This window comes from Cydia amplana, chromosome Z (assembly GCF_948474715.1).
Source record: "Cydia amplana chromosome Z, ilCydAmpl1.1, whole genome shotgun sequence".
In the NCBI taxonomy this organism is placed as follows: Eukaryota; Metazoa; Arthropoda; class Insecta; order Lepidoptera; family Tortricidae; genus Cydia; species Cydia amplana.
Genome location: NC_086096.1, coordinates 170,951 through 193,786, shown reverse-complemented (window position 1 = coordinate 193,786; position 22,836 = coordinate 170,951). Strand labels below are relative to the sequence as shown.

General features: G+C 39.2%; 1 protein-coding gene and 2 long non-coding RNA genes across 3 annotated transcripts in view; 2 read left to right on the top strand and 1 right to left on the bottom strand.

Annotated features, from left to right (window-relative positions):
- Positions 1-13,574, top strand: part of LOC134660966 (uncharacterized) — a 75,381-nt gene extending 61,807 nt beyond the window's left edge. Inside the window, exon 3 of the long non-coding RNA XR_010097915.1 lies at positions 13,554-13,574. This is a non-coding gene — a long non-coding RNA (uncharacterized LOC134660966). The remainder of the gene's footprint in view (positions 1-13,553) is intronic.
- A 71-nt stretch (positions 13,575-13,645) lies between these two features.
- LOC134661647 (uncharacterized) lies at positions 13,646-13,888 on the bottom strand. The gene is made up of 2 exons (XR_010097982.1): positions 13,788-13,888; positions 13,646-13,752 (listed from the first exon to the last, which is right to left on the bottom strand). It is a non-coding gene; the product is annotated as an uncharacterized LOC134661647 (long non-coding RNA).
- Positions 13,889-16,382: 2,494 nt separating this feature from the next.
- On the top strand, positions 16,383-17,117 carry LOC134661694 (acanthoscurrin-1-like). The gene has a single exon (XM_063517860.1). The coding sequence runs from the start codon at positions 16,383-16,385 to the stop codon at positions 17,115-17,117; it is 735 nt and encodes a 244-aa protein (XP_063373930.1).
- The last annotated feature ends 5,719 nt before the right edge of the window (positions 17,118-22,836 follow it).

Below are 22,836 nucleotides of genomic sequence, written 5' to 3'. Positions count from 1 at the left end.
CAGCGTGTGTCTATGTTGCACCAAACCTGAGTTCCACTAGGTTCTGCGAGGGTTCAGCATCAGCTCTATCTTGGGTACTACTCTTCCAAGTACTCATCAAGACGTGTTGGATGACCAAAACAGCGTGTGTCTATGTTGCACCAAACCTGAGTTCCACTAGGTACTGCGAGGATTCAGCATCAGCTCTATCTTGGGTACTGCTCTTCCAAGTGCTCATCAAGGCGTGTTGGATGACCAAAACAGCGTGTGCCTATGTTGCACCAAACCTGAGTTCCACTAGGTACTGCCAGGGTGAATAGACAGCAAGATTGAATGTTTACTTATTCACAGAAACTTAATTGTTAAATTGGGAATCGAACCTACTTTTGTAATCATCGTAGTGGACAATAAGGTCCCTTTTTATAGAAAATGACACATTTTTTTATTATTTTTAGAAGGTACCTATTGAAAATGATGGACAGGTGAATGACACCCATTTCAGGTGAATGATGACAAGAAACCAGGTTAACGGCAACGGACACAGGTTAATGACTCTCTCGATAACCTGTCAATATTTTCATTGGAATTTGTACTTATTTCTCGATAACCTGCTTCTACTATCGATAACCTGGGGACAAAACATCTTTCACCTGTCCTTGATGTCATTCACCTGGATTTCAAACGCCTATATCTTCTAAACTAATTGAAGGAATTGCTTCCCTTCCACATTGTATAATAGTTGCATTTTAACGATCCCAATAAAAAAAATGCGAAAATGCAAACTTTTTGAAAAACATAAATTTTAACCTGGCGGTGCCAACTTTTTGAGAAACGACCCTGTGCAGTTTCTTACCAGGTGAGGTTACTACCTATGTAAAGAAGCGTCAGCATTTACTATGCAAACGTCAAAGATCGCTTTCCTTGCAGGTTCCAGGTACAAAACTTTTTAATTAAATTATTATAAAAACATATACTAATTAAATTGGCAATTTAAGCCCCTTTGCTATTTATTATACTTAAAATTGCTATGAGATTACACTAAAAACACCTTCTTTCAAATAAATCAAAAATAATTATCCCTGAAAAACCACCATACTTACAGTTCGCGCAAATTACTTAGCCAATTTGCCGATAGATGGCGCAGTATACAACTATGCTTTCATGATTATAGTTACATGAGAAAATTGAAAGTTTGTACGGAAGCCTCGGTGCGCGAGTTAAACGAACTCGTACTTGATCGGTTTTTTTTACAGTTTATCTGACCCTGTATTATCGTAGGTTCTATAAAGTCTCATTCAATAGAACTTGCTAACTATGTAAACAAACCGCCAAACTAAAATTGACACTGAATGTCAATTTACTAGTAACTTTTGTTTACATAGTTAGCAAGTTCTATTGAATGACACTTTAAACGAATATGTCATTTAAGTATAGCTGGTATAACTCTTACAAAAATGGATGAAATCCCACCAAAAACATTTCATGTAAAGTGTTGCCAAGACTAGGCGAATAAAGCTTTTACACTAAAAAGTTATCAGATCCCATAGTAGGTACCAAGACTTTTACTCTGTAAGTCCTAACTTTGTAAGTTCTAACTCTATAAAGCCAACATCTTGGTCAAACAGTACGGCTTGGCCGTTTCGTTGAGTTGGGCGTGCAGCGGGGCGGGGCGTGCGGCGTGCATATTAAACAAATGCAAACGTATAGTAGCGGCCTTAGTGCACGCTGGTCAAATCACTTGAGAGCCCGACGCCACGCTGCACGCCCCGCCGCACTCAGGCCTAACACCAAGATCAAATCAAAATTCAAATCATATTTGTATGGAACTAATACAGTTTTTTGGATGAGTCTTGGCACCACCGGATGAATTGTATTAATAAAATAAAGCCAGGATTCTATTGTTTGGCTAATGAATTGATTATTACATATTAGCTGAATCAAAAATTGTTCTAGGAAATATAGAATCATATATATGAATGGGCAACCACCAGAAAAGAAAAAGAAAATATACATCGCGCAGCAAAACAGAATTGATAAATGATAACATACTAGATCAGTGATGGGCAAACTTTCCTCATGAGGGGCCAATACTTGAAGGAATTTCAGAGGAGGGCCAGATTTACAGCAAAAAGGCATTCTTTTTATTCGTGTTTTAACCGTGGTACCACGGCTTTTGTACCACAGGGGACCACGGGTAATTTCTTTTCCCCGTAGACTCACTGCACCAAAATGGGACTACGGGTAATTGAAAACAACTGTCTTTTACCCGTGGACCACCGTTGTCATATTTGGAAGGTTATATAGGTAGGATTAATTATTACATTCTCTTACATTTAATTATTACAAACGGCGTCGTCATTTTACAAACGTGAAACGTTATGTAAATTGCCGGAAGCAAATTGCAAATTTAGTGTTTCTTCTCCAAAAACATTTGCTTCACAACGTAACTAGACGCGGGGCTCCTATTTCTGGGCGGTTTGCCCTTCGGGCATCTGAAGCTACCTAACGAACCTAACCTACCTACTTGTACCTACCTACCTACGCTTAAATTGAAGTGGGTCTATGGGGAAATAAATTATCTGAGGAATGACCCGTGGGCCCACGGAAAGTTTCGTATTCAAAAAGATAACTTAAAACTGGAGCAGTGGGTCTACGGGGAAAAAAATTACCCGTGGTCCCCCTGTGGTACAAAAGCTGTGGTACCACGGTTAAAACACCTTTTTATTATATCGTTGGTCATATACACATTTTTTCGAAGGACCGGCGGCGGGCCGGATAAAATCCTTTCCCGGGCTGGATCTGGCCCGCGGGCCATACTTTGCCCACCACTGTACTAGATCGAAAAGAAGAATACAAGGAATTTTTGCGTGCGTTGGCTACAAATTTGAATCTCAAAAAATAATCTAATGTTTAAAATAAAAATATATCTATATTTGTTTGCAAATTGCGTTTTATTTACCTAATCTAAAATTATTTTTTTCATTTCATGTAGGGGTCGCAATTCCAACCTAGTACCTATTCTGGTAGCGGTTCGTTTTGTGTAGGGGTCGCAGACTCGCAGTTCTTACCTACCTAATAGCAGTTCGTTATACGTAGAAGGAGTATCGTTTTTAGGGTTCCGTACCCAAAGGGTAAAAACGGGACCTTATTACTAAGACTCCGCTGTCCGTCCGTCTGTCCGTCCGTCCGTCTGTCACCAGGCTGTATCTCACGAACCGTGATAGCTAGACAGTTGAAATTTTCACAGATGATGAAAAATGAAATGAAAATGAAAATGAAAATATTTTATTTACATTGATGTATTTCTGTTGCCGCTATAATAACAAATACTAAAGATTTAAGTTTTTAAGATTTAAAAATAAAGATTTAAGTGGGGCTCCCATACAACAAACGTGATTTTTGACCGAAGTTAAGAAACGTCGGGCGGGGTCAGTACTTGGATGGGTGACCGTTTTTTTGCTTGTTTTGCTCTATTTTTTGTTGATGGTGCGGAACCCTCCGTGCGCGAGTCCGACTCGCACTTGGCCGGTTTTTTGTAGTGTATAATACTAAATGTGGGATTATATATCTAAATATCAACAATGGTTATAACAATTCTGCTTTAGATGAAAATCCGGTGAAGTATGGACTCAAACAGTTTGGCACGGGTGGGTAGGACGGCTATGGGTCTGTAATCCTCACAACGTCGCAAGTGTCACTCGCCTTCGGGATCGGCCTCACTCTAGACACCTTCCAGATTCGAGGGTATGAGCCAGAAGAGAGCGCCGGGTTAAAAATATATTGTAAGTATCGGAATCTTTAGAAACTCCACACAACCCTTCACAATGTTTGTTATAGGTATTATATAACTTACAGATTCGTAAACTACTTACAAAGCCCTTTCATTTGGTACCCCACATGGTATATTTAAAAGAAAAAATTAAAATACTTTTTAGGTACTGCCGACTTTATGACATCACAGCAATTAGATACCCCCCACCACTTTCGCGCATCTCATACTTATAAGTATTTTTGTTCAGGGCATTACACTGAATGCATCGATACCATATTCATCCATATCTGAGACGACATGAACGAAAAGTAACCTACAGCCTGTTCGACCGGCCTTCTATAAAAGTAAGCTACAGCCTGTTCGACCGGCCTTCTATAAAAGTAACCTACAGCCTGTTCGACCGGCCTTCTATAAATGAAAATAGGCCAATATCCTGTCATTTTTACGGCGACAAAATTTTAAAAATATTTTAATAGATGATCGGACACAGTGGAGAGATATTTATGCCAGATGAGAGTAATCAGATAATTTTGATTTTTATGAGTAATCAAATATTTTTAAGCCACCCGATCCGATATTTATGCGGATACAGACTAACGATATTTTTGCCGGCCACAAAGCATCACATATTTTTACCGAGGTAGTGTCGTCATATACTTATGCCTCCAATGGAGCATCAGATATTTTTGCACGGCTGCCCACAGTCATATATTTATGCTGGTGACTGTACCTACCGCATTTAATTAAGGTACATTCCATTCCTATTGGCCTACTCTTATTCTTTAAAATTATTAACCATTAACTTTATTAATGATGCTTAACTAATTAAATCATAAATCATAAATCATAAATCTTTATTTGCGATAGATATAGTATATACAAGATCTTAGGCTAATTTACACAGGCCCATATATCTAGACTTAAATAAGTCATGCAAATTTTACATTTTTAGCTTAGTCGCTAAAATAACCTATGTTAACAACATACTCACATTATTATAATATTCCGTGGTACTATTAAAACATTTGTTAACCAGCCAAGTAAATAGTTTGTGCCTAAATGTTTTGAGGGGTAGTTCTCTTAATTGCTCTGGTAAATGGTTGAATGTCTTAATACACATGGCGTAACAATTTCTACCCCTCATTGCAGTGTTAATTTTTGTTAGCACAAGTCTATCCGGATATCGTGTGTTGATGTTTGTTACCTCTCTTTTCTTTGTGAACATTTCATTGTGAAGCTTAACAAATATACACACTTCATAAATGTACATTGAGTGTACTGTTAGTAATTTTAAGCTAACAAAATATTCCTTGCAGGATGTTGGTATGTGAATGTTGGCTATAGCTCTTACACATTGCTTTTGTGCTAGAAAAGCACGATGAATGTGTACAGAATTTCCCCATATTACTTAATATCCCATATCTCAAGTTGGACGCTACAAAACCATGGTATGCCCTCAAGGCGGTTTTTTTATCCGCTACTCTTGTTAGTCGCCATAGGACATATGCAAACCGATTAATTTTAGAGCAAACCTTGTCAACATGCTGTTTCCAACTACAATGATCATCCAGTACGAAGCCAAGAAAAGTAGTACTATCACATTCTATTAAATTGCGATCATTATATGAAACTGTGAGATTCACCTTTTTCCCCCTTTGGTTGATAAATTGAATGTACTTGGTTTTTTCCAGGTTCACTTGCAGATTATTAGCTTTAAGCCATTGTATTATGTCAATAATGGTATTATTAATTGAGTCATTGTAGTTGTGACTGTTGTTATCAGGGATAACTACCGATATATCATCTGCAAATAGTGTGCAATCATAGTTAGTATTTAATGGCAAGTCATTTACATAAAGTAAGAAAAGAAGAGGCCCTAAGATAGTCCCTTGTGGTACTCCTACTCTATTAAATTTAGTTTCAGATTTAAATTTCTCTTCTATGTTTTCGCAATTAACACTTGCAATTTCCACCAGTTGACGTCTATTGGTAGCTATAGCTTTCTATCCATTTTTGAACTACACCTCTTAAACCATATACTTCACATTTCTTTAGAAGGAGGTCATGAGAAACATGGTCGAATGCTTGGCTCATATCGAAAAAAATGGATACTGTATTATTTCCTTCGTCTACATTATTAATTATATTATTTATGACGTTAAAAGCAGCTAAGGTAGTGGATTTTCCTTTTTGAAAGCCATGCTGTTGGATACTCAATACTTTGTATTTATTTGCACCCGGTGCATACTCAAACTCGGTACTCAATTAATGGCATACGCCTTAAGGAAAACCTGAGCCGCTTAAGACTTTCTTGACACGTAAACCGCACAGCGATAAGGAATGCACGGCCGATTGTGTACTCGAGTGGGAGCTATTTAGTTATACCCGCTAATTTATCTCTTGTAGAATTTAAGTAATCTCACTTGTAATTTTATATAAATATCGATTATCCCATGTATCACAACAATGCTTAACGTAAAATGTATCCACGAATGTCGTGTCGGTACAAACCCGATAGGGTTTCACGGCACTTTTATGTTTGATTTATTATAAGATTTTAGTATAGAATAAAAAAAAAATATATATATATAAAATTCATTAATCTTTTTTTGTGCATAGCTTTTTCCAGGACTTTGGCTAAGATTGGAATAAGTGTAATAGGTCTGTAATTATTTACCTTTACTTGGTCCCCTTTCTTGTAGATAGGCTTAACAATTGATAATTTTAGTTTGTCTGGAAAAGTGCCTTGTTGGAACGTCCGATTTATTAGGTAAGATAAAACAGGGGCTATTAAATCACCGGTCGACTTTAGTACCTCAGTTGGGATATCGTCATATCCAACAGATCGAGTATTATTCAAATATTTTATTAATTCTGACACCTCCTTTGAGCTTGAAAATAATACTTATACTTATTGGTTACAGGTACCTATACAATGAAGAGTATTATGAAGAATATTTTGTTTTGGGCAATGTTGGTCAGTGGTCTCTGTAAGTTAATATCGTATCAGAGTGTTGTTAACCTAAAAGATTACATACACAACCCTTTACTCTTACCTACAGGCTCACTGTTATATTCTTACATACAGGGCGCCTGATTTAGGTACCTACACTACACTACTGTAAAGTCAAGTGCGCTTCGCCTTAAGCACATGCGGGGCGCTTGTTTACGTACACTATGAGGTCCGTACTTATAAGTGGTCTTAGGCGGCCTTTGCAGTAATTTTCTACGCCACGTTTCACGTCAACCACTGTGGCTGTGTCCATGATACAGCCTAATCCCCATGTTTTTCTATGAAATCCTCAGTACACGCTTAGGCATTAAGTAGGTAGTAAACAATTACGAAGGTGAACGTCCCAGTGCTTGGCATCGTTCCGTCACTTCTACTGAGCCCGTACCATGAGTCACTGACAGTGTCAAAACTGACATTTACGCTATCGAGAACGTAAAGATATTTGTAATACATATAATGACTTGGCAATCGCACATAATGCTTTACTCGTACCGTACTCGTAAATATACAATACAATACAAATTACAGTACAAATTATGCCAAGAATAATGTACTCACACGGATTGTTCGTATATATAACTCCGTATTTGCTAACATAGACATCTTTAGATTTTCAAAAGGGTCTTTTAAGACACAAATTATAAATAGTGTTAAAAGTAAGCAGCACGGCTCCTCTAAAACATAAATACTTACTATAACTATTAATATTATAACATTGTTACTTCTTATCCCAATTCTCACCAATCACATCATGTTCCCAACATATTATATATATATATATATATCTGCACTCAATGTACCTAACTTCCTTGAATAACTTATATTACTAACTAGATATAAGTCTGTACGATGTTCTGTGTATACAATTTCAAGTTACACAGGAAAACCTGTAATTGGCCATACTATTGTATAAATTAGCATAAGGAAATAAAAAACTCTGTATCGCTGTTGGTTTTCACAATAAATATAAATAAATAAATTAAAAAAGATATGTAATTCTGACTTTAAAAAAAACAATACTGTAAATAATCCACAGTACTCGTATACAAAAATAATATCTGTCCGTTGTTATGAAGTACCTAACTTATATTTAAACAAAATCACTCCTAATATTTATTTATGCAAGAGAAACCAGCGGGCTCAGCACGGTTCCATTTTTATCGACTATCACTATGCTCGTCACTTTCGCACTTACATACTTGTTAGAACGTGACAGGCATGGTGATAAACGATAAAAATACTACCGTGCTACTAGGGCTGTACGGTTAAATAAATCAATGTACCGGTTGTACTTTCGCACCACGGCTAAAAGAACCTAACTGAACGATGTGTGATCTCATACAAAATATGTAGTTAAAACACGAACCATAATGTTAACGAAACAAACTAGCCTCCTTGTGACGGTTTATTAAAAATACAAATTTTATAACGCCGAGCTATTCCTCTCATAGAGGTTTCGGAGACGGCTGCTTCCAGTTACAGAGGTAAAAATAAGATATTTTCGAAAAAATGGATTCCGCTTATAGAGGTCTCAAAATACCACTTATAGAGGTAATTCGTTGCCAAGGGACTGGGACCGAGAACTTGGGTCCACTTAAAGAGGTTTTCCACTAACCCAGTTTCCACTTATCCAGTTTCCACTGTATGTGATTATAGCTTACTGGATGAAGAAAATTTCTGCGTTCTGGTCTTATCCAGAGGTTCTCAAATAGGGGCCTGAAAATGCGGCGAAATGGTTCCAGTAAAGGATGGTACGGCAGTGTTTGCTTCGCGCTCGACTTGACGGGGGCACTGCCGTGCCCCCAGATGACTTAAGTTTAAAGCTGAGTCGCTAAACTTCAAACTCGGGTAAGGGCGATTGTGCACTACAATGAATTTTACTGTCCGGCAGTCCGAGTTTTCATGGTCCGATATGGCAATTATGGCATGAAAAAAACGGATGATTGGCTTGTGCACTTGTCCGTCTTTTTACTCGCAGGTGCAGCGCAGTGTCATGAAAAAAACGGATGATTGGCTTGTGCACTTGTCCGTCTTTTTACAAAAAGAGAGGCCCGCCCCTGCTCGGCCAAGTCATGAATTATACTAATTCCAGACGCAGTGCACAAGCATAAACACGTTTTTCATGGCTGTCATCTCGGACCGGAAAAAAACTGTCCGGAATGGGGAAAAGTAAAATGTCGGACGGTAAAATTACGTCTAGTGCACAAGCTACTATATACATTTAATGGCGTGCCATATCGGACCGTAAAAACAGACTGCCGGACAGTAAAATTCATTGTAGTGCACAATCGCTCTAAATCTATCTGTCAGATTATGCGATTTTGGTATTAAAAAAACCGGCCAAGAGCATGTCGGGCTATGCTCAGTGTAGGATTCCGTAGTTACCCTTCCGTCACAATAGGCTAAACTGGAGCTATTAAGTGTTAACAAAGGGATGAAATGATACTTGGTGCCTTTCACCCGAGTTAAACACTCTACTTTTCATATCGAATGCGGGGCAACCAAAAACAGAAGGAAAATTTGCATAATCAGTACTTAATCTGAATAAACAATTTTTATTATATTTAATTAAAAAATAGACGTATGGCCATGATTTTTTCCTAAGAACTTACTTTCAATTGGAGACAGACAGATAACGGAAAACGTAATTACACCCCAAGTAAACTAGAACTTGGCACCCATATAGATCTCAATTCTTTTTCCGGCGATGTCAACAACTCTCTCATTCATTTCACATTTATGTTTTTGATGGGATATCTAATTTCTTTAAAACAGTTTCATTGGCTGAATGAGTCATTGCCGTTCACTATTGCGTCGTTGAGAATGCCAAATCCGTTATGTGCTCGATTTTTGATTGACAAATAGTTACCTAGCAACAAATTAATAAGGTATTCATTACTTTGATTAAAATCACGCACATACCGGATTTGGCATTCTCAACGACGATTGGCAGTTTTAAAACGAATAAGTAAAAAATTCAAAAGTAAGAGGCAATAATCCCGCTGATTTACTTTAATAAAACATATTGTAATGATTCGGGTTCTTGAATTCGATGATAGAAAAACAATTGGTGACAATTAACTTTATACAGTATATTAATCCTATACAACTAAAACCTTAAATAATAAATGTATTAAATAAAATAAACACACCGTTCGATATTGCTAAGACCGCCAAGGGATTTTCGTTAATGACTAAAAACTACACGAAGTTTTAAATAATAAAAAGAAACAATATAAACGAAGAAAAAAGTAAAACACTAAATGTAAACAAAAACTAATAATTAATAAGAAGCAAAAAGACTTCGCCTTCGCTGGAAGCGAACCCGGGCCACTCGCTCCGCAGCCGTGTGCTCAAGCCTCAAGTTCAAACTAACTCGTGACAACTATAGCGAAATTAAGGATCGTATTCTACTGCAATGTCATTCCGGAAGTTTTTGTTCAATTTCCATAAATGATCCCGTCAGGAAGGGCGTTCCCGTATGCTGTGAACAAAGTGTCGCACAGTGAGTGAGAACACTTCTATATTTAAAATACTTCTATGATCACAGAGTGACATCCAGGGGGGGGACACTAGGAATGTAGTTAACGTCAGTAAAGATGCAGGCGATTTCTATATTTTGCCCCCGACAACATACTATTGCGTAAAGTTGACTTCCGATTACACAAACTACGTCACCAGATGTCACTATAAAATTCATATAATTTTAGTGGCATTAATATTAAAATTAAAATAAGTACGAATTAATATTTTTAATTATTATAATTTTCAATTAATTTTGCGAAAAAATAAGAATTTTGTTAAAATGTGATTTAATTATGCTGTTTGTTTATGCTGGCAACACTTGCATAACCGCCAAGACCATAGAGGTACAATCATATATAGATGAAATGGGCGAGGAGCCAGTTGACCGAACGAGATGCACTTATAGAACTTTTAGTATGGAGTAGCAGAGAAAGCGCTTTTGAAATAACCCGACCAAATTACGTAGGTTACGTATGTTTGGTAGGTTGTCAGGAACGTCAAAAAGTGTTTTTAATTTGGTCGCATTACGTATGTTCTGTCCCTCACGGGCGCACGCGTATAGCTCATCTAAGTATATATTACTAGGTATATGGCCAAGACATGCAATTTTTTAGCTGTCACTGGAAGAGCGTAAATTAAAAATATTTTAGTGATGGTTGAGCCATTTTCTTCGTTATGGTTTGGTTATGGTGCTGGAGGAAATTAGATTATAGCCCGAATGAAAACACATGCCTGCCCTGCCCTGCCATGCCCTGTTGTGAAAACCTCCAGAAAGTGCGTTGAGTTCTGTGTTATTTTGTGCAAAATGGACGCTAATTTAGAGTAAATTTATTTCGTGGTAGGTATCTAATAAGTACCTACTTTTGATAAGGCACGCCACTATCGATAAATCTGCTACAATGCCTAGACTATGTGCTTGTATTGTGCGTAGTAAATTATTCAAATTTTCTTATTAACATGTATTTTCTTGTGTGTGAATGCTTTTTCACCACACTCGCTTTCTTTTCTATTGTTTACCTAAAATTGTACTTTCCTAGCGATAATGTGATGTAAAACATGTATGCAATAAACATATTGAATTTAATATTCTGTTTTTTTCTTTATTCCATTATAGATAACATTAACCTTTTCCACATAATGTTCGATCTACTTGGGCGGTTTACAAGTACATTTTTGTTTCATTTCTTGTAAACAATTAAAGGTTTTTGTTACAAGAAACCAAACAAAAAATGGACTTGTAAACCGCCCAAGTAGACCTAATATTATGTGGAACGAAAGTACACGTATGGATGCATATGTAGTTGTGCACGCAGACAAACATACTTAGTTTCGGCGGAGAATCAGAGATGGCTCTTTCACATGAGTTTCCATAAAATGCTTCAAGAGGGCTCTCTTTACCTATATACTTACTTTACTCTTTGGTGACATCAATAAAGCTTACCCCCGTGACTATTTCTGGCACTCACACGCACAGCACAACAAACTCCAATCGATACTATTATGGCGTATCATGTCCGTAAAACTACGTAATTTTTATTAATCGCCGTCTTATCGACGGCGTATAATCTCCTTCGTCCTTTCCATGGTCTATTATTATACCATGGTCCTTTCTTTCTTTTTTCTCTCCGGTCGTCCGCGTTTTTACGCGACACCCTCAATTTCAAGATTTAAGTTTTCGGTGTCACTACTTTACCAGTTGTCAACCCGCTGACCACTAGTCTACTGCTAGTTGCGGAAAGATGGCGTTACTATGTAGTATGCGACTTATGCCGCTATTACTTGCCGTGATGCGTATGCGCATATTGCGCATGCATCACAATATACGAGGGGTGTTCAAAATATTCTCGGTATGAGAATGAAAACAAACAAGTACGAAAAGTTTGATATTTTTATTTTTCAATATACTCCCCCCCTATGTTCATACACTTAAAAGATCGATCAATTATTTTTTTTAATCCCTCGTAAAAATATTTTTTTATCTTTCGTGTAAAAATGCTCCTCCACTGCCGCCTTCAATGCTTCATCGTCAGAAAATTTATTTCCACGCAGATCCTTTTTAAGATTGGGGAGCAAAAAGAAGTCGCTGGGGGCTAAGTCCGGACTATACGGTGGGTGAGTAACAGTTTTAAACCCACATTCAACAATAGCTGCCTTGGCAATATGAGCAGTATGGACGGGGGCGTTGTCATGCAGAAGCAGAATACCTTTGGTTAACTTTCCTCGCCTCTTTTCTTTAATTACATCCTTTAATTGACGTAGAATGTTAGCGTAGTACTGTCCTGTGATATTTACACCTTTTTCTTTATAATCGATTAGTAATACTCCTTCACAATCCCAAAATATCGTGGCCATGACCTTGCCAGCTGAAGGGATGACCTTGAACTTCTTGGGATGAGCTGAACCCTTAATGTGCCACTGCATGGACTCTTGTTTACTCTCTGGGTCATAATGATGAACCCAGGTTTCATCTCCAGTAACTATTCTTTGCAGCACCTCATCAGGATTTTCACCGCACAGGTCAATAGAATCGGAACAACAAGCTACACGCATGTCTTTTTGAAGCCGAGTCAGCATTCGCGGAACCCATCTTGCACTTACTTTTGACATATTAAGATGGTCATGTATAATATCATGTACGGTACCAATAGAGAGATTGGTTACTTGTGCTATAGATTTTACCTTCACTCGACCATCTTCCAATATAAGTTTTTCCACTTTATCAATATTTTCTTGTGAAGTAGCTACTACAGGCCGGCCAGGTCTAGGGTCATCTTCAATACTCTCCCTTCCGCGTTTAAACTCGCTTGACCACTTTTGAATGGTAGATAAAGAAGGAGCACTCACGGTAAACACAATCCATTTCCTCTTTTATGGTTTTTTGATTTTTACCCTGTTTTGTCAAGAATTTTATCACGCATCGATGTTCTAATTTAGTTAACATTGTCAATTCGCACATGATGTTCATGTTTGTTCAGCAATTGCAGAAAAACAAAAGACTGTCTCGGTTCGAATTATACTTTTTTTTAATGTCAATGAATAAACCTTAGCGGCCAGTAACGAAAGAAATTTTAGAAGAGGTCGTAAGATATCAATACCGAGAATATTTTGAACGCCCCTCGTAATTTTACAATTGATGCTGTTTTCGAAAATAAGTATGTGTTTTTTCATATATATTGCAATTTAATGGAGCTATAGTAATACTCATAATAAAAAAAAAGCGGCCAAGTGCGAGTCGGACTCGCCCATGAAGGGTTCCGTATTTAGGGGATTTATGACGTATTAAAAAAAACTATAACTTACTAGATCTCGTTCAAACCAATTTTCGGTGGAAGTTTGCATGGTAATGTACATCATATATTCTCTTATTTTAGAAGTTACAGGGGGGGGGGGGGGACACATTTTACGACTTTGGAAGTATCTCTCGCGCAAACTATTCAGTTTAGAAAAAAATGATATTAGAAACCTCAATATCATTTTTGAAGACCTATCCATAGATACACCACACGTATGGTTTTGATGAAAAAAATTTTTTTGAGTTTCAGTTCTAAGTATGGGGAACCCCCAAAATTTATTGTTTTTTTTCTATTTTTGTGTGAAAATCTTAACAGAATACATCTACTTACCAAGTTTCAACAGTATGTATTCGGAAGTTTCGGAAAAAAGTGTCTGTGACATACGGACGGACAGACGGACAGACAGACAGACATGACGAATCCATAAGGGTTCCGTTTTTTGCCATTTGGCTACGGAACCCTAAAAATCGATCCAATAATCTTCCAAAATCACCTTTGTATGAAATGCCATCTCACCCCAATTACGAGGGACTACGGGTGAGGTGGGATTTCCTGTTTATCGTCAAAGTTATGAAATGGAACTACCCAAAATAAAATAAAAACTAAAATACAAACGTCCGGAACACTTATTATATACACCATTCAGTTTGCATATGTAAAAATAAAATATTATCGAGGTTTGAATGTCAGTTTTGCCCCTACTCACCCCATTTTACGGAAATGACTGTTTGTGCCACTTTAAAGAGATAAAATATTTTTAATTTTAGCGTGTGTAACTATAATTAAAAAGAATATATATATGTCGCGGGCATTTTGTATGAATCCGCCGTTTACAAACGGCGTCATCATTTTACTAAACGTTTCGCCGTTTGCAAATTGCCTTGGCCATTTTGTAAAATACCTTATGGTATTAACGGCGCCGTTTGTAAATTGCTGCGGGATATTGGTCGAATTAGTTCTTAAAGCGCGCGCTGCTCATAAAAACTATGAAAAACGCTGGGGTGTCCATCAAACCTAGCGTTCTTGAATGATAGCACCGCACTGTTTCTTTTCAAAAAATATTTCCTTCACAACTTAACCAGACGGATCCCCGCTTCGCAGGGCTCCTATTTCTGGGCGCTTTGCCCTTTGAGTATCTGAAGATACCAAACGAACCTAAAACCTACCTAACTATTGATTTAGTGTGACGTCCGTTAAAACATTACACTTTGAGGAAAAAAGCGTAGGTAGGTAGGCGTAGGTTAGGTTCGTTAGGTAGCTTCAAATGCTCGAAGAGCAAACCACCCAGAAATAAGAGCTCCGTCTAAAGGATGTTTTTGGAAAATAAACATTTAGTGCGGTGGGTCCATGGTAAAAATAAATTACCCGTAGACCCACTGGCGAGCACTGTTTAGAATTAGACAACGGGTAAAAAAAATACCCGTGGACCCACTGTGGGTCCTAGCAGTGGGTCCATGGTTAAAACGCGCATGAGGATGGTGGTGTGGTATAAAAGTTAATATAAATCTATAAAACAGCAAACCGTGGTCACCCTCAGACAACCATCACGTTTGACGTTGACGCTATTGAGCGCACTAACAATTTGCCTTCGGCAATTTGCAAACGGCCAAACGTTTGTAAAATGACGACGCCGTTTGTAAACGGCGGATTCTTACGAAATGCCTGCGACATAATATATATATCTGTTGCAGCGATACCGTCGACCACGGTAGAACTACTGGACACAAGGAAGAGCTGGCCCGGCTCGGGACTCGGACTGGAGATAAGGAGGGGCCGGCCCGGCTCCGGACATGGACTGGAGATAAGGAGGGCCCGACCCGGTTTCGGACATGGACTGGAGATAAGGAGGGGCCGGCTCGATTCGGGCCACGGGCTGGAGATAAGGAGGGGCCGACCCGGTTCGGGACACAGCGCTCGCAGAAGTCACGATTTGGACTTCGATAGTTTTATGAAAAAAATGTTCAGGTAGCACTACAGTACAGTCAAGTGTAGCAAGTGTCGAATATGGCAGCACTCATCATACTCAAAAATATGTCCCATACAGACTTATTTCAGCTAATTGAGAGAACTATGGGACATATTTTTGAGTATATTGGATGCACCCATATTTTGACACTCGACTGTACCTTATGTGAGCATTTCTCAGATAATTTGTACGTTTGTAAATTGCCGAAGGCAAATTGTTAGTGCGCTCAATAGTGTCAGCGTAAACGTGATGGTTGTCTGAGGGCCGCGCCGTCTAGGTAGTTATGTTGTAAAGAAAATGTTTTTGGAAATAAATAGTGCGGTGGGACCATCCAAGAACTCTAGATTTGATGGGCACCCCAGCGTTTTTGCAGCGCCACGCGTGGTAAATTAAAGAACAAATTCGACCAAAATGCCGCGGCAAATTACAAACAGCGCTGTTAATGTCATATACGGCATTTTACAAAATACGGACTTTTTATAATTTGCCGGCGTAATAAACGGCGTCGTCATTTTACAAACGTGAAGCCGTTTGTAAATTGATGACGCCGTTTGTGAACGGCGGAGTCTTACAAAATGCCTGCAACATATACCTATATATAGAAAACACATATCATAAATCAGACACAAATATTTGTGATAAATACAAAAATAAATGCTGTTATCAGGATTCAAACATTTCGAACAAGATTGCGGCATTTGAGTCAAGTCTATTCATGTCCATATCAAGATTGTTGTTCGAAATTCCGCGGAGTGGTACTGTCCGTGCCGATTACTGTTCATGAATCATCAATCCGTCGTTACTAATAAAGTAATAAAATAATTTTACAGCGACATGCCACAACATATGTACAAGAACAAACCGGTCGACGAAAATAAGCGGGGGCCGAACCTGGGCTACTGGCCGTATTGGTACGGCTACAACTTCGCCAACTGGAATGTCAAGAAGCAAGACATCAACCAGGATTCGAGCCACGAGGAGTGGGACTACGGGATGGGGGCCAGGGACGTCGGGATGGGGGCCGGGGGCGGCGGAATGGGGGACGGGAGCGGTCTCTGGGGCGGTGGGATGGGGGCCGGGGGCGGAGGGATGGGGGCAGGGGGCGGTGGGATGGGGACCGGAGGCGGCGGGATGGGGGCAGGGGGCGGTGGGATGGGGGCCGGAGGCGGCGGGATGGGGGCAGGGGGCGGCGGGATGGGGGCCGGAGGCGGCGGGATGGGGGACGGGAGCGGCCTCTGGGGCGGCGGGATGGGGGCGGGGGGCGGCGGGATGGGGGCCGGGGGTGGCGGGATGGGGGACGGGGGCGGCCTTTGGGGCGGTGGGATGGGGGCCGGGAGCGGCCTCTGGGGCGCTGGCAAATTTTCGCTACTGGCCAGCGACGACAACATCGTGGGCGGCGCCAATCTGGTGAACTGCGACGTTCAGCATGCCGCCAACCGCATCTGCTCCCCCAACCTGGGCCCCAAGTGCGAGCTGGGCCCGCCCGCCGATATCTACAACGCCTGGCTGGAACAGCTCGAACAACAGACGAAATGCTGCGACAAATGCAGCAGTCTTCTACACCGGTGAGTTCCTGCTCTCATCTACTTATCTCAAAAGACAATCCTTTCTGTCTATATTTGTACTCTAACGACGTTAGATTAGCAACGTTCTCAAAATTTTCAAATTTTCTACATAGAATGTTCCCGTTCAGATTAGAAATCCAGACACGCGGTAGCGTGTCAAAGCCAAGTTTAAAAGAAGAACTGGCCACGCAGCGGCCGTGTGTATATTACACGAACCATTTGGAGCAACTTTTAACCCCTACGCAACTCAAAATTTACCTACTAGTTAAGGATGACTCACGTTAGACCGGGCAGTGTTCGGGCCGGAGCTTCCGGAGCTTCGTTTTCTATGGAAACTATCACGTGATCTCCTGACATCTGTCATAGAAAAGTAAGCGCCGGAAGCTTCGGCCCGGACATGGCCCGGTCTAACGTGAGTCATCCTTTATGGTGGTATTAACTACTCTACATAGTTTAAGGCTGAAAGGACGACTTCACTCCTTAGGTCTTGGATTGCAACTAAATCAGTAAGACGCAGTCATTTTCTATCCCATCAAAAACATTACATGTAAAAAAGGTGGAAGTCTCGCAACATTTTTACTACAAAAAAGTTTTGAGATGTAATGTGAAACCACAAGTCGGTTATTTTAATCAGTTCCAAGGGTTCCGAACATTAGACAATTTTTAACAATGTATTTTTTCATGTGAAATGTGAGTGAAATGTCTATAAAGGTAGCATCAAAAACTAAGTAATTAAGTCCGACTCACGCTTGACTGCACATTTCTAATAGGTTTTCCTGTCATCGATAGGTAAAGAACTATTTTGTGTTTTTTTCAAAATTTTAGCACAGTAGTTTCGGAGATAAATTTTCCATGTTTTAAATGACGAGGTATTCATTGACCATTCAAGCTACCATGTAGATTCGCAGGGTCAACCAGTAAAAACGCGAGCGCAGCGAGCGCGAAATCTTTTGTGACAAAATTGTGAAAGCGTGTTAAAAAGGCCGGGCCGGGCCTAAAAATCCGAAGTTCCTCAGCTAGAGCATAGACGTCAACCAATATCCATTGTATCAAAAAGCGAGACCGCAGGCCGAGCTTGGCGCAGCGAGGTCAAAGGCTAAGCTGAAGAAGAGGAGATTTGGAAGACAAACCAAAAATTTTGGTAAAAAGTGAGGCTGAAGGTCGAGCTCAGAAATCTCCACATTACTTAACAAGCCCGAAGCGTACTTAATAACCAGCGCGGTGAGCTTTCATGCGAGGCAAATGCCAAGCTTCTGAAACAAATGTTTATATTTGTTAAAAATTAAGTGACGCCGAAGGTCGAGCTGTAAGAAAGCAGCGCTCTAACACGAACCAATCGTCAAATATTACTCAACAATAATATGTGTCATATGTACAAGAGTTACTCGGAGCCCAGTCGGAGGGCCGAAGTTCCATTGATGAGGTTTTAGGCCCTCGGGAGCCTGAAATTCGAGCTCTACATTACAGACTTTAAAAGCTATAAAATAACATAATTTACATAATCATCTAATGATTGTGTGTCTGAGAAACTGATATTGGACATTAGGTAAAAGTAGGTACCATAAAACATTTTTTTTTAATTTTGGCCATATGAAACGTAGAAATGTAGGTATATTATTATTTACCAAGTCTAGCCCCCTACAAAATAACTATGATTTTTTAAACCAGGAGAATTTTCTTATCGGCCGGGACGCCGGGACACCGTGCTTCAAACCGGGACATGTCCCGGCGTACCGGGATGTATGGCAACCCTAACCTACGGTATCCACCTATTTTTATTAGTGACTTCTTGGGCTTGAATGGTATGATACAACCACAATAACCACATTCAAGAAGTAGCAAAGAATGGGCGGGAAAAGAATGAATGGCATAAAAAACATGTTATGATGGTTCACTTATTTGTCAGAGACGACATTTAAAAGTAAGTTTACAGTCGCATACGACTTTTTTGGAAGGAAGTTCCTCATCGGACGGTTTGTGGATTTTCGAAATTTTGGGGGCTAGGCGAAAAAAAGATTTTGCCGTCACAATCCATACACCAGCACCCCTAGCACATGATCGGCGCAACAGTATCTCGCGGCGAGATAGACTACCCGTCTTTTTCTAACTATAAAAAGAGGGACGGGTAATGTAGGTATCTCGCCGCAAGATACTTACTGTCGCGCCAATCATGTAGGCCGGCTGCGATTGATGCAAATATATTTTTCACCACACGAACGCCACCACACCAAACTGATAGCAAAATTGCATTTTATTCACATGTGAGGCAAAGTAATCAAATGAAAATGTTGAGTTGTTTTCTTATGTTTTCTGGTAGAATTGACTTTTTAAATGATGATTTTGGATGATAAATATTGAATAACATTCATTTGGATTTGATTTGGTTTGATTTTGTTTGATATTATATTTAATAGCTAATTTGCTTCGGGCTGGTGTGGTGAAAAATTTTGAAACCCTCGCAACGCTCAAGATTCCATTTTTCGAACCACTCGCTACGCTTGTGGTTCAATATTGGAATCTTTCGCCTGCTCGGGTATCAATATTAGCACGAGCGTTTTATCAACAACTTTGCCCCCTTGTAAAACAAATAACTATTTTGACGTCAATTATGACGTAAATAAATAACACTTGCACTGCGAATTGCTATCAAAATCGTTGCCGACTTTTCTTGGTCCAAATCTAACAGTGTATTCCTTTAAAGGGTCGGCTTAGTGTGTACATTCAATCGAGTCGACTCGGTTTACCAAGAAATGGACTTGTGCGTGGTGCAGAAGATGAACTGCCTCAACGGCGTCGCGGGTACGTATACCTACACTCACTGTTAGCAGGCGAACAGAACAACAGGCCTCTTGTCCACAATATTAAAGCTGCAATATTGCATGAATTTTTTAAAAAAATGGCAATCGGATCTAGTTCCCGTAAGATTCAAATTGTACAAATTAACCTTTTCGTTTTCGATGACGGCTGGATGACGGCCACCCTAAATAAACATTATGGATGTTGTCTAGCGTAAGCCCTAATGTGGCTGGCCAGGCCGATCTTGCTCTTAAATACTCTGTTGCACGCGTGACGATAAAGTTGGCCAGCTGTGTTGAATGTGTATGTAGAATAAGTACATGTGAGGGCTTAGGTCTCTCTTTCCGTACCTGGCATTTTATGTCTACATAAGTCTGTGAGGAGGTTAATATCTTCAAACATTTTGACACGGTTAGGTAAATGGTTTTATTCAACTTAACTAAATAACTAATTATCCTGGTGTCTGATTGAGTTAAATAATAGGTCCTTGCGTTATCCGGACAACAATACTATACTATAATATGCTATTTGACATGAAGTTGATCTGATAATGCATTCGGAAGGTATGCAAAGGAGGTACCCGAGCAGGTGATCACAGCAGCACGCTTTTTGTTGTAGTTATTTATTCGACAGGCGCAAAGGCGAAGTGGAGTAGAATTCCGTTCGCCATCAAGCCGGGCTGGGGGCGTATCTCGATCCGGGGCAGCTATAACGCCGCCATCAATATTTGCGAAGACCCTGGGTGTAATGAGTTGGTAATTAATTAACAAGTCACATATATTAAATGTTTAATCTGAATTAAATTTAAAGAATATTCACAAAATGACCGAGAATTTCTGGAAACTTTCACAAGAAACTTCTCTAATAAGTTTCCACTTAGAAAGTTCCCATTAAGCAGAACTTCAGATTAGGGATTATTATTATTACTCAATGCCCTTAAGTGCAGAGTTGCAGACGACTGTCGGCCGTATTCGAACAATGCTTATAAGATGCAGCTTAGGGCGATACGATACCGATTACCGATCTGTCAGTGTCAAAAGTGAGTGAAGTGGTTAACTAGATACACAAAGTTGCTGATTTCATTGCGCGATTTAAAACGGCGTAATCGCTCGGTTACTAAAGGAGCCCACTGATTAACAGTTCGCCGGACGGTATCGGCCTGTCAGTTAATTAGAACAAAAAGTTGACAGTTCCGAACAACTGACAGGCCGATATCGTCCGGCGGACTGGTAATCAGTGGACCCCTTAAAAAGACATCCCAACTGTGGTGTTCATCAATAAATAAGCAGATGCGCTGGCAACACTTTAGTCCTCATCATGGCGGCTGTTGCAGGCGCGCTGTGTGGACCGAATGATGAATTGTTTTATTTACCTACAAACAATAGAATTCCACTAAGAGTAAACTAGATTGATGATGGAAAGTGAACATCACACCAACAAAAACATAAATGTGAAAGGTCATGTGAAAGTCAGTCCGGACACTTGCATTTATGTTGTACCTACCCTTATATAATTATTTTACCGAATTTTGTTTTAAAGAAAATTATTCATAGAATAATCGAATCCTACAACAAAAATATATATAAAGAATACTTTAATAATACCTATTATTTTATTTAGTGTTCGACTAAATAACTGGTGTGTATTTTAAGTTTTGGTGAACCATATTTATAAGAAGCAAGTTTTATAAACATCGATGATTCGAAAATTTTTTGTAACAAAATTGTGAAAGTGTGTTAAAAAGGCCGGGCCGGGCCTAAAAATCCGAAGTACCCCAGTGAGGCGAGCTTTCATGCGAGGTCGAAGCCGTACTTCAGGATAAGCTCAGCTAGAGCATACACGTCAACTAGGGTTTGCTCCCGGGAAATACCGGTACCGAAAGTACCGGGAATTCCCGGGATTTAGAGCCAAGCAAAGAACCGGGATTTCAAAATTAAAATCCCGGTACTCCCGGGATTTTCGGGACTAAAATTTCCGGTACAATATTTGACTGCTTTCTGTTACTTAGCATGAAATATCATGTTTTATAAAGAAAATAAATATATTTTATCAATCTAAGGCTGATGGTAATACTTTTACTTGGCTGGCTTGGCTTGGCTTACCACTACATTAAAATAAATTAAAAAATTAAATGGGTTTGACAATGCCGACAATATAAAATTGCGTAATTTGATACTTTAAGGGCATAAATGTTTTGTACGATAAATAATTTTATACGAACAATTAGTTATTTCATATTTGTATACTAACTAGAAGCAAAAATAGAGACAATTTTGTAATTAATAAAATACTACTTTTAATTCAAATTCAAACACGGTATAAGAAACTCACATAATTATGATAATGATATTTTAAATGAATTAATAATTCTGGCTGAATAATTTCTTGATTTGTCGTATTGATTGTTCTGTTAATAATAACAGCCCAAGCAGCCGAAGGTTCACAGCCCATTTTGAACGCATGCGAAAATTATCATTTTCTTTATCCTTTTTCACAAAACGTCTTACATAGTTATTTAAAAAAAATGATGATATTACTGAGCCACAATTCAGTTTTTGCCAATCAACAAAGATAGTAGAAATATCATGTAGTTTAGGAAAAAAAAAAACAAATTATATTAATGATTGTGTGACTTAAAGACACATATTATGGTACAAAAGAAGTGTGTACCTTCACTGTGCTACTTTTTTATTGTTTTAAGAAAGATTCGTGGTCGTTTAACGCTTTTTTTTTTTACTGAAAATTGATGTGAAAACTGATTTTTGAAGGCAGTCCCGAAAGTACCGAAAATACCGGGAAATTCCGGTTCCATTTTTGCCCGGTACCGAAAATCCCGGTTCTTTTAAACAGTACCGGTTCTGCAATCCCTAACGTCAACCAATGTCCATTGTATCAAAAAGCGAGACCGCAGGCCGAGCTTGGTGCAG

Bases quoted from the DNA above. Each gene is read 5' to 3' on its own strand.
- LOC134661694 (XM_063517860.1), top strand. From the start codon at position 16,383: ATGCCACAACATATGTACAAGAACAAACCGGTCGACGAAAATAAGCGG.